The sequence below is a fragment of the Sander lucioperca genome, chromosome 1 (assembly GCF_008315115.2).
Source record: "Sander lucioperca isolate FBNREF2018 chromosome 1, SLUC_FBN_1.2, whole genome shotgun sequence".
Classification (NCBI taxonomy): domain Eukaryota; kingdom Metazoa; phylum Chordata; class Actinopteri; order Perciformes; family Percidae; genus Sander; species Sander lucioperca.
The window spans coordinates 53,448,452-53,462,421 of NC_050173.1; the positions used below are offsets into that span (position 1 = coordinate 53,448,452).

At 40.9% G+C, this 13,970-nt stretch overlaps 1 protein-coding gene and 1 pseudogene across 2 annotated transcripts in view; both read right to left on the reverse strand.

Moving 5' to 3' along the window:
• On the reverse strand, positions 1 to 3,356 carry LOC116036538 (annotated as a pseudogene).
• snx25 (sorting nexin 25) overlaps positions 2,654 to 13,970 on the reverse strand; it is a 26,312-nt gene continuing 14,995 nt past the window's right edge. For both annotated transcript variants that reach the window (XM_031279989.2, XM_036005899.1), the window contains 10 exons: positions 11,910 to 12,041; positions 10,558 to 10,698; positions 9,126 to 9,239; positions 8,235 to 8,312; positions 6,030 to 6,113; positions 5,799 to 5,916; positions 5,105 to 5,171; positions 4,486 to 4,667; positions 3,701 to 3,801; positions 2,654 to 3,593 (listed from right to left, as the gene is read on the reverse strand). In XM_031279989.2, the coding sequence (XP_031135849.1) occupies positions 3,528 to 3,593; positions 3,701 to 3,801; positions 4,486 to 4,667; positions 5,105 to 5,171; positions 5,799 to 5,916; positions 6,030 to 6,113; positions 8,235 to 8,312; positions 9,126 to 9,239; positions 10,558 to 10,698; positions 11,910 to 12,041 (1,083 nt within the window). In that variant the 3' untranslated portion in view covers positions 2,654 to 3,527. The remainder of the gene's footprint in view (positions 3,594 to 3,700; positions 3,802 to 4,485; positions 4,668 to 5,104; positions 5,172 to 5,798; positions 5,917 to 6,029; positions 6,114 to 8,234; positions 8,313 to 9,125; positions 9,240 to 10,557; positions 10,699 to 11,909; positions 12,042 to 13,970) is intronic.

Sequence of the window (13,970 nt, forward strand, 5' to 3'; positions counted from 1 at the left end):
TCACCCAGGCGATGAGCTTGTATGATCCACGGATTGCCCCGCTTGATCCACAGCCATCTTGACGCCTTTTCGGCCAAGCATCTTGAGGGCCCTGATGAGTGACTGGCCAACGAATCCTCTGCACCCGACCTCGATGGGATTGCACCGGGTCCTCCACCACCTGCTTCGGCATTCGCCTGCCAGCTCCTCGTACTTGGCCCTCTTCCTCTCAAAAGCCTCGTCCATCCTGTCTTCCCAGGGAACAGTCAACTCCAGCAGGACCACTTGCCTTGTTGTTTCTGACACCAGAACATTGTCTGGCCTGAGCGTGGTCACTGCGATGTTTTCTGGGAATTTGAGGTGTCTCCCAAGGTCGACCTTCAGCTGCAGGTCCCGTGCTGTTGCGAGCAGCCCCCCTGATTGATTCAGGCGCTGGTGTGGCTTCTCCACGGCTTTAACAAAGGCGATGTTCTGTCTTGCTGGTTGCTGGTGTCTACTGCAAGTGATCCCAGTGCTAATGACCTCTGCAATGACCCTCAGCACTTGGTCGTGGCGCCAACGGTAGCGCCCATCTCCCAGTGCTCTTGGGCAACAGCTCAAGATGTGCTCCAATGAATCTCCTCTCTGGCAGAGTGGGCATAGTGGTGTGTCTGCTAAGCCCCAGCGGAAGAGGTTGGATGGACTGGGGAGGACCTCATAGACAGGCTGAACCAGGAGTTTGATCCGGTGTGGCACAGACTTCCACAATTCTGTCCACGATATGTTCCAGTCTGCCGCCTGCTCCCATCAGGTCCATGCCCCCTGCTGCCACATCCCTACTGTCCTACTGCAGCGGGCTTCTTCCACCCCAGCTCGGCCCTCATCTTGGATCCGCCTTTCCTTTCCCTGGGCCTTGTTGAAGCAAGGTCTTGGATTGCTCATGAGTCCTGCCCGTCCAGATGCACTACCCCCACCAGCTCACTGTGTCGCAGCCGTGACTCAGCCTGGTCTACTGCCTCTTCAGCCTTCCACTTCCTGCCGGTTCTGACCTCTATGCCTGCTGAGGATTACCAAACTCTTCCATCAGATTGCTGAAGGACAGTTTCAGCTTGTTCTTCCTCCCGTACAAGGCAATGTCACTGAGGCTTCGCCTAGCCACTTCCGCAGGGAACAGTTGACTTTTCTCTCAAAGCATTCAACGATGGTAATTGGCACGTCATAGACCAGCAATGGCCAGAGCAGTCGGGGCAGGATGCCGTGCTGGTAGATCCAGGCTTTATATTTCCCTGGCAGTCCTGACTTGTCCACAGCCGTCAGCCAGGTATCCAACTGGTTGGTGGTTGTCTGGAGTGCTGCGGTGTCCTTCAGGGTGCAGTCGTAGATCTTGCCCAGACTTTTAACTGGCTTTTGACTGGCTTTTGACTTGGCTGGCTTGAAGTCCATCCGGGCCCAGTTGATGAGATGCTCAAGCCCTTGGAGGATCCATCTGCACCCCGGAACCGATGTGGTCACCGTCAGATCATCCATAAATGTTCTGATGGGGGGCTGCCCTATGCCTGACTTGGTGAGCGGGCCTCTGCTCTCCACCTCTGCTGACTTCACCAGCATATTCATCGCCAAGGCAAACAATATCACGGAAATAGTCCATCCAGTCGTAATGCCCTTCTCAAGATGATGAAATGCATGTTTCCGCTCCAGAGGTGACTCTCAAAGTAAAATAATTGTAATAGTCCAGTATGAGGTTCTTGATCTTGTCTGGAAAGTGGTGTCGGTCAAGTGAGGTTTCCACCAGCCTATGCAGGATTGACCCGTAGGGGTTGGCGAGATCCCCTTTGCCTTCACGTGCCTCATGTAACAGCTGGGTGACAACTCCTGTATGCTCAACGCATCCTGGCATCTTTGGGACTCCCCACTTCTGCACAGGTGTCGATGTACGTGTTCCTCAGACGGAACTCCGTCAGGCGTCGGGCAAGAATACTAAAGAATATTTTGCCCTCAACACTGAGGAGCGAGATGATTCTGAACTGCTCAATGGTGCTTGAGCTCTCCTCCTTCGGAATCCAGACACCCTCTGCGTGTCGCCACTGCTGTGCCACCTTTCCCCTTCTCCAGTGACCTTGATGAGTTTCCATAACCTCTTCAAGAGTCTGGGGCACCTCTTACAGATGACGTACAGCAGCCTTGACAAATAATTTAAATAAATAATTTATTTTATGTTATATTTTTTTCAGAAAAGTGGGGGTAGACTAAACTAAACTAAACTTCTTGGGAGAGCAAAGTAAGGTCTTTTTCATCAATCACTTGTGAGACTTGTAAAACCTAAAAAATAATCAAAGATATTCCCCATTTAGATTTATATTTTATTTAATTTATCACTTGTGAGAGAGAAAAAATCTAATAGTTACAAAAAATAAATTTATTTATATGTATGTTTTTTTTTTTGTTTTTTTTTGTTTTTTTTAAACAAATGGAAGTCAAAGGAGGGTTCAATTAAAATATGAAGAATACTGGGGATGGCCTTTTTAAAAAATAAATAAAAAGGATTCAGCCCTAGAACTAGACTGCAGTCTTCTGCTTCAGTGGAAAATCGGTGTCAATAATATTGATATTTTATATTCACAAGATATTTAATGGATATTTAATTCTAGCAAATCTTGTTTCAAAGACCATTTTAAGAAAACAAAAATGCCACATCCACTTTTTGTTTGCAGTTTATTGCTTATACAAACGCTCTCTAAACAATTTGTGGTAAAAATAAAATCTATCAATAATAATCATAAATAAAATCATCACAATAACTTTTACACAACATTATATTGCACAATTATAAGCCTTAACGAGAATCACAGAACACAAGTGTTGTTGCTCAGGTTGTGTGTAGGAGGAATGTTCACAGCTCTGTGGGCAATGACACACTGGTTGCCTTCAGAGGGTGACAGGAAATCTGAACTTCAACTGTCTTTGCTGCATTTAAATCAAGGTCTTTAGATAAACTGATGACCAAACGGTCAAGTTGTTTCCTTTCACAAATTGTTACTCTGCCTTGTAATGTATATACCACCATAATTTACACAGGAACTAAATATTTGTTGTGGTACAGATCTGATGTTTCAGTGCTATTGAAATAACAAAACAAAAAAACTGTACACTTGAGTCACATAATGTCAAAAATACAATTTGTTCTTGTGTGAATGTGGACTTCCAGGTATAAATGTGATCTGTCTAGTTAGACGGCTGCCCAAATAGGAAAAGGTCAGGCTCCATGTGGATTTCTCCTTGTTCAGAACAGACAAGTTTAGATCTGTACTACAACAAAATCAAACAGCAGCCCCTTTAAGTCTGGTCATAGCTCAACTTTTCATCATTTCACAGCAAAGTTCTACCGACAGAATCAGCATGTGTCTCAGTTCTGACCAACACAGCTGCTTTCTGTCTGAGGTTGAACCAAAAGGCCATCTCCCTAGCCTAGTTTGGCTTGGCAGTTTATGATTGGACAGCTACAGATAGGCCTGAAAGATCCAAAGACGCTGCGTGTGTGTGTCTGTGTGTGTGTGTGTGTGTGTGTGTGTTCACATGTTGTCCACCTCCGCGCTGAGTTCAGGGCACACTTCCTTGAGTAACATTTCCATCAAGACCTGAGACAGTGAGACAAATGATTACGTTTGCGGCTGTAGTTACATTTTATATAATCAACTGTATGAAATCTTGACATTTTGTCTGACATAGTATGTATTATTCTTACATAGAGAAGATGTTTGTTGGCATTAGCCTCCTGCAGGGCATTGAAGATCTTGATGATTCCGTAGCGGACATTCTGCTGGCCAACTAAATTTGCTAGTGCATCTGTTATAAAAGATGATATTGAAACAAAGTAAAGAGGTCAGACATGTTCATAGGTTTAAGATCTACAGGGCATGTTTATGGCGTCAGGATTATGTCATATCTCGCAAGCGCGATAAAACATGCTCCACAGGGCGCTTTTGGTAGATCACCTGGTAGAGCATGCGCCCCACATACAGAGGCTCAGTCCCGGCCGCAGGCTCGGTTCCAACCTGCGGCCCTTTGATGCATGTCATTCCCCCTTCTCTCTCCCCTTTCACGTCTAAGCTGTAATATTAAATAAAGGCCTAAAATGCCACACACAAACAAATAATAATCTTAAAAAACATGCTCCAAAGCAAATAAAATGATTTCCCAAATTTCATTCACGCAAGGACAAAATCCATTTCAAGAGTAAGAGCGTGTATTTCCCTCCAGCGCTAAAGAAGCCGCTCTGACGCGTGTGCTGGCTGCTCTGTGCGCTTGCTGAATAGTTGTATACACGCAGGTGCCATTCTTTGCCTCTCCCTATGTTTTGTTTCAAACTCGAAGCTGCCTCTACCTCACTGGGTTGTTGAGAATTGATGTGCGAAGAGTAGTCTGCGCGTGTGAAATGATATCATTTGCCCATGAGCATGTTTTATCCCGCTCACGGGATACGACATAATCCTGACACCGTACATGTAATACGTGGGTTTCAGTTGCTACCTGGGATATTTTCAAGTAGTTTCTGTTGAGCCCGTTCCTTAGTTTCACTGCGTTCAATGTCAGTTCGGACCTTGACGTGTGGCGCCAACTTCCCGCAGGGCCAGAAGGTGTCCCTGAACACACTGATGTAACACACCGACATCTGTTCAGAGAAGATCCAGTTTACCGTGTCCCGGATCTGTCTGAAATAATGCAGAGAAGATGTTAGCCTCATAGCTGACCTCAGATAACAGAAAACATGAAGTTAAGTATGAGTGATAACAGGTAGAATCTCGAGCACTATACAGTACAACTGGTTAATAAAACACACCAACATGCTCACTGGAGATGCCTTCCCAAATATGTCAATAAAACCGGGAGGGTTCTTATGTACTGTAACTAGTAGGTTGTTAACTAGTAGGCTGTTTGTTGCCTTTTAAAGACAGTTACCTGCAATAACATTACTACAGCGACAAATAGGAAGTCGCCTGTTAGCTTGTTACTCAAATAAGGTAGCAGAGACACCGTGAATAAATGGAACAAAGTCAGTTCTACAACGTAGTTTAGTTGTTATTCCTTACGTTTACAAAATGTGACAGCCTAGGCATAGGTAATCAAAATGCAAACTTGCAGAACTTACTTGTTGATAGTTCGTCCAAATGTCACCTGGACTAGTGCAATTAGAGTCTTCCTCACCCATTTAAACACTGAGCAGACAGACAGTAAGAGAAGGAAACACATCAGATATATTCACTCAGATGCAGTCGGAATTTATGATTTGGTCCCAAAAAGACAGGTGTAACCTACAATTTTAGTGTCTTTATATAGGCCTCGATCTCTTTCATGTCAGACTTTTTGTTTTGTGTATTGATTAGAGATGTTCCAATGCCATTTTTTCTTTCCCGATACCGATTCCAATACCTGAACTTGCGTATCGGCCGATACTGATTATGTTTTAAAAGCTGTACACTGCTATCCCTGTATCGATGTGATATGATTTCTATCATTGTTGTACGGCCTTGCTCAAGTAAAAATCCTTTGTGAAACATGAACAAACACAATCAATGAACGCCACAGAACTTTCTTTTATTACCCAGTTTGACAGTCAGTCATAACGGGAAAAAAGAACCTAAACAAACTACTTTAAAAGTAGATTTTCTTCTGGGCTGAATTACGTGGTATCTGATCGGTGCATAAGCGTAAGAGTATTTGCCGTTACTGATTCCAGCATTTAAGGCGGTATCGGAGGCTTTTCCGATACTGGTATCGGTATCGGAACATCTCTAATATTGCAAATGCAACAGTGATTAAAGAGACAACCGTGTCCTACTCACTTCCTCTGAGTTCAAAGATCTCTCCTATGAGCATGAAGCAGGGTTCAGCCAGGGCGTCTCTCCGCCCGTCTGCTTCATCGCCATAGTCCGACAAGTCACTGTCATCATCAGCCTCCTCCTAGAAACAGCAGTTACACACACACACAATGTGAATGAGGATAGACGACAGCTGGAGTGCTGAGACAGTCCACGAGTTGCTGTGGCTTTAACAGTGGAGAAGGATTGCCGTACCTCAGTATGGGAGAAGAAGTCTCCGGGTAGCTTTTCCAGGAAGGAGGCCAGAGAGAAAGACGATTTCTTCTGGATTGACATCACCTTCGAGCATTGAACAAGATATCATCACTATAAAAATATACTGTATAGAATCATACTAATACTGATGCTCCTAACAGGTCAGAGCAAGATGAGGACAGATGAAACAAACAGGGAATTCTCAAGAGAGTTTTTCAAGGGAACAACAAATCATCCCTTTTTTGTAATTAGTATTATTTTTTATTAGTATTAGTTTTTGTACAACATTGTTAAATTCAACGGACAATGAAATTAAAAAGCCATTGAATTTCTAGCACTAAATATTCATGCATTGAAATTATGTGTCTGAATTTTTTGCCTCTGAATTTTACTCTTCAAATTTTCAACAACTAATTTTCACCTTTTATTTTTCTAAGTTGATAAATTCAGAATCAAAACTTCAACGTAAAAAAAATTCAACATAACAAATTCAGATGCAAAATACAATGTTTAAAATGCAACTAATAGCCTATATATTGTCAACGTGCTCAAATTCAACAGGCCAAATTCAGCTGTAAAATGTAATGTTTAATTCAATTCAATTTTATTTATAGTATTAAATCATAACAAGAGTTATCTCAAGACACTTTACAGATAGACCTAGACCACACTCTATAATTTACAAAGACCCAACAATTCAATTTAAAATTTAAAATTCAGTGATAACATCCGGGAACCCAAGGAAAAGTAATCGATTCTAGAATCTAGATCGGGAGTTTGCTATAGTAGCAGCAGCCAACAACTGGAAACTTTTTACAATTTTCGTCTGCTATTTCACCACTAAATTCACTTTTGAGACATTTTCATGCGAGAAATCAACTGTGTAGAGTTTGAATACGGGCATTTTTACAAAAATTTATGGCGAATTGCACATTTGCTCCCATGTTGTCGGACTTGAGGAGCTCCAGTCTGACGTGACAGCCAGCTGGTGAATTTGGTATATTGAATTTTCTTTGTGTTGAATTTTGGATTCTGAATTTATGAACTTAGAAAAATAAAAGGTGAGAATTAGTTGTTGAACATTTGTAAAATTTAGAGGCAAAAAATTCAGATACATAATTCCAATGCATGAATATTCAGTGCTATAAATTCAATGGCTTTTTTTATTTTCAATATCCAATGAAACAGATTTACTTCCATATGTATCCCTTATTAATGATTTAAAAAAAAAAAAAAAAAAATCTAATTAAACCAAATTAAACCAAAACAAATCTTAATGGACATCAGATTATAAAATGAAATAAAAGAAAAAGAAATAAATAAAAGAAAAACACTAATGGATCAAATGTATAGTCTTACAACAATAAGCAACATGTTCTCATCTTGATCTGTCCAAAGCAGCAATGTATAGTATTGTAAGTAATCTCCCCATTTTGCCACATATTTCTCAGTCCTGTCTTTAGAGTTGAAAGAGAATTTTTTTCGAAAGAAGCCACTTTTGCCAGCTCTATGAACCATTCCTGGAAAGAGTGCTCTCCTGACTTCCTCCAGTTTCTCACAATGATTTGATTTCCAACCACGATGTCATTTGTGGATCATTTAATACATACAGCCTCGGGCAGAACTCCAAGCTAGTCCGGGTAATGTTCCCAATGCGATCATGAACCTTTAGCCCGTAGTTCTGAATCATGGGGCATTCCCAGAGCAGATGAAGAAGAGTCACATCATCAATTTTTAATGTGTCATCATGTATTGAGTTAAAAGCAGCTCAATAGATCATGTAGAGGACTGTGTACATATTTCACAATGTCCCTTAGCTGCTGCATTACATTCAGATATCTTTAATCTAAAACCTCAACTGCTAAAACTGACCTCAATGAACAAACACAGCTTGTTAATGCAGTTCTTAATTGTAATGAATGTAATATATCATACATCTTTGTATGACATGACATCGAGCGGAAATACGGAGAGCGGCCATGCCGTATTATTCTATTATAAATCTTAAAATCCTGTTAACCATGATGTCAACAGGATTCACGCATTCTGCAGCAGCCTACCATCTACAGTTGTCAAGTGCAGCTCACATTTAATCCCCCCCCACCGCGGCAGCAAGGGAGTCAAATGGAACTAGTAACATCTGTGTGATGCTGTTGCATTAGTAGCCCTGTTTTATTTAAAATGTAAGTATGAGAAATTGGTTACCTTGAGGTGCTCTGGGGACGGGCTGAGGAATGCGTAGAGAGCCTCTGACTGGCACAAACGCTCATCTGTCAGCAGACGCTACACACACAAAGACACACACAGACACACACAGACACACACAGACACACACAGACACACACAATCAACATTATTTAGCTGGTATCATAAACTAGACAGAGGCAGTGTGAGGATGGAGCTGGGTGTTGATGTCTAGTGCAGTGGTTCCAAATCTTTCAACCATTTTTTTCCATTTCTTGTAGCTTATTGCTTCAACTTCTCTGCTCGCTTAGTAGGTCTGCTCGATTATGGAAAAAAATCATAATCACAATTGTTTTGGTCGATATTGAACATCACGATTATTTCACAAGAGTACTCATTGACTTTCGGAAAGATGTTGCATTTATTAAACTAAAAAACTGTGAAACATTTAAACAAATCAATCAACAGTGAAAACACCTTGAACTGTGAAATTTCCCTTAATCATTTTCTGAAATTTTTGGATTCCCCTTCGGAACACAAGACAAAATAAGAGTTTACTTGCAAAATGGAACGTGCAAAATAATCGTTTCTCTCGATTACTTTGTCTTTGTGATCGTTAGGAGCCAGAATAGCAATGAAAATTTGATTTGATGATTTCTTGAACTACTTCTTTCTGTATATCCCCTGCAGAAGTACCCCTTGGGCAAGTACCCTTGAATATCTGCTCTAGTGTATTTAAATGCATGTGGTTTTATGTTCAAAGTAACAAGAGCTTATTTGGAAGTATAAATAGAAGCACTTTTAAGTGTAAGAATTACAGCAGACAGTGTGAAAACACCAAAGTTATCCTGTTGTCAAGTTAGTAATAATATTAGTCAAGTGTAATACAGTGTGTAGTGTTTGCATGTTTACCTGGAGGAAGGCATTGAGCTGAGTTCTGCTCTTGTCTAAGAATTTCTGGTCGATGGATTTGAAAGGAAGTTTACTGAGTGATGGTAACTGGAGTTTCTTCAATGATGGAAAACACTAAGGAGACAGATGCACAGAGACTGAAATGTGATATCACAGTAATGAGAGATGGACAAAACTAAAGTATTTTGTATTGCATTTCCATATGGTTTCCTTCATTCTATCAAGATAATATAGTATAGTGCATTAAAGGGTAATTTCTGGGGTTTTTTTCAACCTAGATCCTATTTTCCTATGCTTTTGTGTGTAAGCGACTAATTGGAACAACAATCTTTGACATTGGTCCAGCATTAAGCGCGAACGCTGTAACCGGCATCCACAGACAGGGCTGAAATGTTACCCCTATGGGGAAAATGTGCATTGTCAATTTGGTCCACTAAAAGCGCTTTATTTTGTCACTGACAAGCTGTCGGACAACATTATGGAAAGGATCCCTAAAGAGATAGACCTTTAAAACCTCTTTGAGACCTTTCTGTTTAACCAGAAACAGCTCTGATATTGCTAGCGCTAAACCCACCAGACTCCATTTAACAAAACAATACTTTTAGCGTGTATAGAGCCAACATATTTTCACATGTAAATCAGTAAACTATGTGTTTATTTCAAACAAACCTAGAGTTGTGATGGATGGAAAAGTGGAACGACGACCCAAACCCGGCTTTTCATAGTTTTTTCTGTCGACTTTGAATTAAGTGTATTTTACAATGCTAAAATGTTTATTTACATGGAGTCTGGTGGCTTTAGCTAACGCAATTTCGCTGATGTTTTTATGTTTAAAAAAAGGATCTTAGTCTTTAACAGAAAGGTCAAGCTCCTTAGAAATCCTTTCCATAATGTTGTCAGACACTTAGAATATTAATCTGAGCCTGTCAGCGGCAAAACAAGCACTTTTGTGAACGTAAATACAAGCCATAATTTACCTATTAACTTACATTGTAGCTTGTTTCGCCGCTGCCGACTGCAGCAATCTTGCTTAATACTGGACCAATGTCAAATATTGTTTTTCCCATCAGTCACTTAGACATAAAAACATAGGAAAATAGGGTCCAGGTTGGAAAAAGCACCTCTCCAGATCTCAGTGCCATCAGATCTAAACCACTTTATGTTGATACAGTGAACTCATTGTGGGGGACTGGACACGGTGCAAAGGGACTCCAGTCTCTACTTTGTATGTATGTGTGTGTAATCTGCAATAAATCCATCGTCAACTCAACAGAGACTGAGATTTGGGGTTGAAGAATTAGAACAGCAAGACAACAGTCACATATTTTTCAACTAGCGGTAACATAGTATCCACAGTGATAACTGCTTACTGATGTTAAGAAAGAAAACCATCCATCCTATCCAGATGCTTGCAGATTTGGTATTGTGTTACCTCAGTGAGTTTGCGATGCAATATCTGGAATTCAGTGAGTTTCCTCTGGACGCTCCAGCGACTGTTGGCCGTCTCCTCTCCTTCTACCAGGCTAACACACACACTGTAACAAGCTACGGTCTCACCACCCTCTTCTGTAGCCTGCAATACATACACATGCATATAGTTTCACACACAAATGTCTCAATGACTACACAACTAACACCTACCTAACTAGCACCAGTTGGGTTTTGGCTTTCCTACGCCACTGGCACGCTTACTGGTAATTGGGGTAACGTTTGTATGTTGGTCTTAAATGTAGGTGGTCATGCAATAGATGTTAAGACATTGAATATGGGCTCTGTACTGGATGATTTGTATCCATTCCTTCAGTGGAGTTATGAGATCAGTGTATGAAGGAACATTTGTTAAAAATGTGCTGGGAACTAGGATATTAAGGTGACTGATAAATGTTTTTGCAGAGTGCACTGGTAAACTTTTGTGTCACATGAGCAGTTTGGGTCTAGTAATTGGAAGAAAAAGGATTCCAGTAGGACTTGTAACTACTGCCAGCATCAAGGCTCCCTGTCCTCACAGCCAGCCGGGTTTGTTTTTGGCTTGGGGTGGTCTTTTGGGTTCTCTTTTACTATCCACACACTCACCTACACCAATGCACACACTTCACTACTGATTCTACTGAAATACATGTTTTATCCTATTTTGAAGTATTATTTAGTTTTGGACTGCATAATGACACAAACCTTTAAGAATAAACTTGGTGACTGCTCTGTTTTCAACATTGAACTAATGGAGAACTAACTTAAGTGCAAAGGAATGTAATTGAATTGCCTTGTTGCTGAAAGGTGCTGTAGAAATAAAGTTGCCTTGCCTTACAACCTCAGGCTGTCAGTCAGTCACCAGGGCAGAGAAACCACTGTTGTGCCTACTTGTCTCAGATGACGTGTAAAATCAACAGCACCGCGACCGCTTTCACCTCGCCATTAATATCTGTCTGCGTGAAGTTTTGAAAAACTGTAACCACACTTGAAATCACTTTCACGTGACTCACTGTGACTTCAACAAAACTGCAGAGCCGACGAGTTTACTCCGTCCGCACCTCTGCGTGTGTGTGTGTGTGTGCGTGTCGGAACTCTGCTCTCTGTCAATATGCAGAGAGGACAGATAAGCTTGCGTTTACGCGCTCTCAGCTACCGAAATTTGGTACCGTTTGATTTAAAGTGAATCGGTCCTCGGTAGTACCGACGTAATTTGGTCGGTACCCAAAAAAAGTACAGAGTTCGGTACCCAACCCTAGTCATGGCTAGCTTGTTTCTTCAGCAGTAGTAAAAATCAGCCATTTATTGTTACAGTACCTCAGCAGTAGTGATAGTAGCCCTCCAGTGCCCCAGGTTTTCACACCACCAGTCAGTCCTGGTGATATGTTGCTGGAGTTCACTGTGTTCTTTCTCCATGGCTCCGATCTCTTCCTTTAGTTTACTTACAATCTGAAAGCACACACAAGACACAGATGTTAACGAGCAAGCCAATCATTTTGTTTTTGCAATGTTTTTAAACCTGAATGTTTTTCAAAACATTTCAATTCAATTTTATTTATAGTATCAAATCATAACAAGAGGTATCTCTATAATTTACAAAGGCCCAACAATTCCAGTAATTCCCCCAAGAGCAAGCATTTAGTGCGATAATTGGTGAGGAAAAACTCCCTTTTAGGGAGAAACCTCAGACAGACCCAGGCTCTTGGTAGGCGGTTGTCAGACAGTGCCGGTTGGGGGTGTGATGAACAGTGGCAATTATAGTCACAATAAAGAAACGGAACTATGATTAGAAATAGTAGTTGTAGTAGTCATAGGTGTGATTGGCAAAGGACAAAAAAAGCAGGAAAATATACACCGCACCCATGACACTGCGACATGCTATAAAATTGAATGAATACCCCAAATTCAATGAACGTAATCATTAATATATTACTTGCATAGAACGTTGTATGCAGGGGTTAAATTGAGATTTGTTATGTGGGGGGGCTCTCTCTAGGGGGGTCTGGGGGTATGCCCCCCCCCCGGGACATTTTTTTGAAAAATAAACCATTAAATGGCACTTTCTGGAGAGTTTTGTGCAAAGAAATTAAGAAATTGAGTCTTACATGATATGTGCAAAACTGCAAGGTTAAGAGCCTATACTTTGCATTGTTGTAGTATCAACAGGTATTAGGGCATTTAGCATTTACATTACTGTTAATCAGTCATCACTTGATTCCACATTGCATTACCTTGTTAAATAATGTTTTTTTGAAAAGGAGCACCTTGTTCAATTGTATTTGTCTTTTCAAAAATATAAAACAATAAAAAGTAGATCTAAAAAAAAAAAAAAAAGGTGCACAAAACGACAGTCGCCGTTTGTATTGCTAAGGCCACAGGGTCAAAATTAATTTTCGCCAAAAAGCTAGTTTGCATGTATGTAAGAAGATAGTTCGCCCCCACACGTCCAAAATTCTTATTCAAATAACCTTCTGCAACGATTGCAGGCTCTTTGGTGGAGCTCTGCTCTGAATGAAGTTACATCGTGACAAATTAATGGACTACTTGCAGAGTGATATGAAGACATGAATCAGCAATCAGAGGCACAAAAAACGTTGATAGCACTGACCGATCATTATGTTTACCAACACACACACACACAAAAAAAGCGGATTTGCATGATTTACAAGAGCGTCATTTTCAGGTCGGAAAAGCCGGATTTCCGGATTTATCCAGAAGAATCACACCCCTGAGTAGTTTATGGCGTAGCAGGGCACTGCAGGGCGTAGCAGGATGTAATTTGTAATGAGTTTTGTGGATATTCCCCACTTTGCAGTTGTATGCCTCCACCAACCAGTCAAGTTGCGGTTTATATCCATGTCTGTCCAGACTCATATAATACATGTATAGTGCAGACTTTGAAGCAATTTAATAAAAAGGTATTAAGTGTATTTTTATTTGGCAAAACGTGGATGCTTCTGTAATGGCGAAAATTACATTTAAGCATGATTCCTTATATTCTTATGTTTTATTTGTGCTTTGGTTTATTTTACAATACTGAAAGGGAGTTTATCTCATTCCCACATGTAGATTCTGATTCTGACTAAGTGAGAATCACAAAGTCTGGAACATAATGTGAGCACTGTTTGTCTGAACAGATAGGGGATACAAGGTCACCCTAAACCTATCTCTCCTGATACATTTAGTTTTCCCATGCCAGTTGAGATGCAACTGGAGGGGTGAAAGTCGTACAGGGGGAAGGAGGCGAAATGGCTCCAAGATGTCTCTTGTGTTGTTTGATTGTCTTCATGTGTATCAGATTGCCTGTGAGAAATGTAGAGTCATAATAAGCCAAGTGCGTGTGTGCTGTCACTCTGAAGATGTATTTAAGTTCAGTGT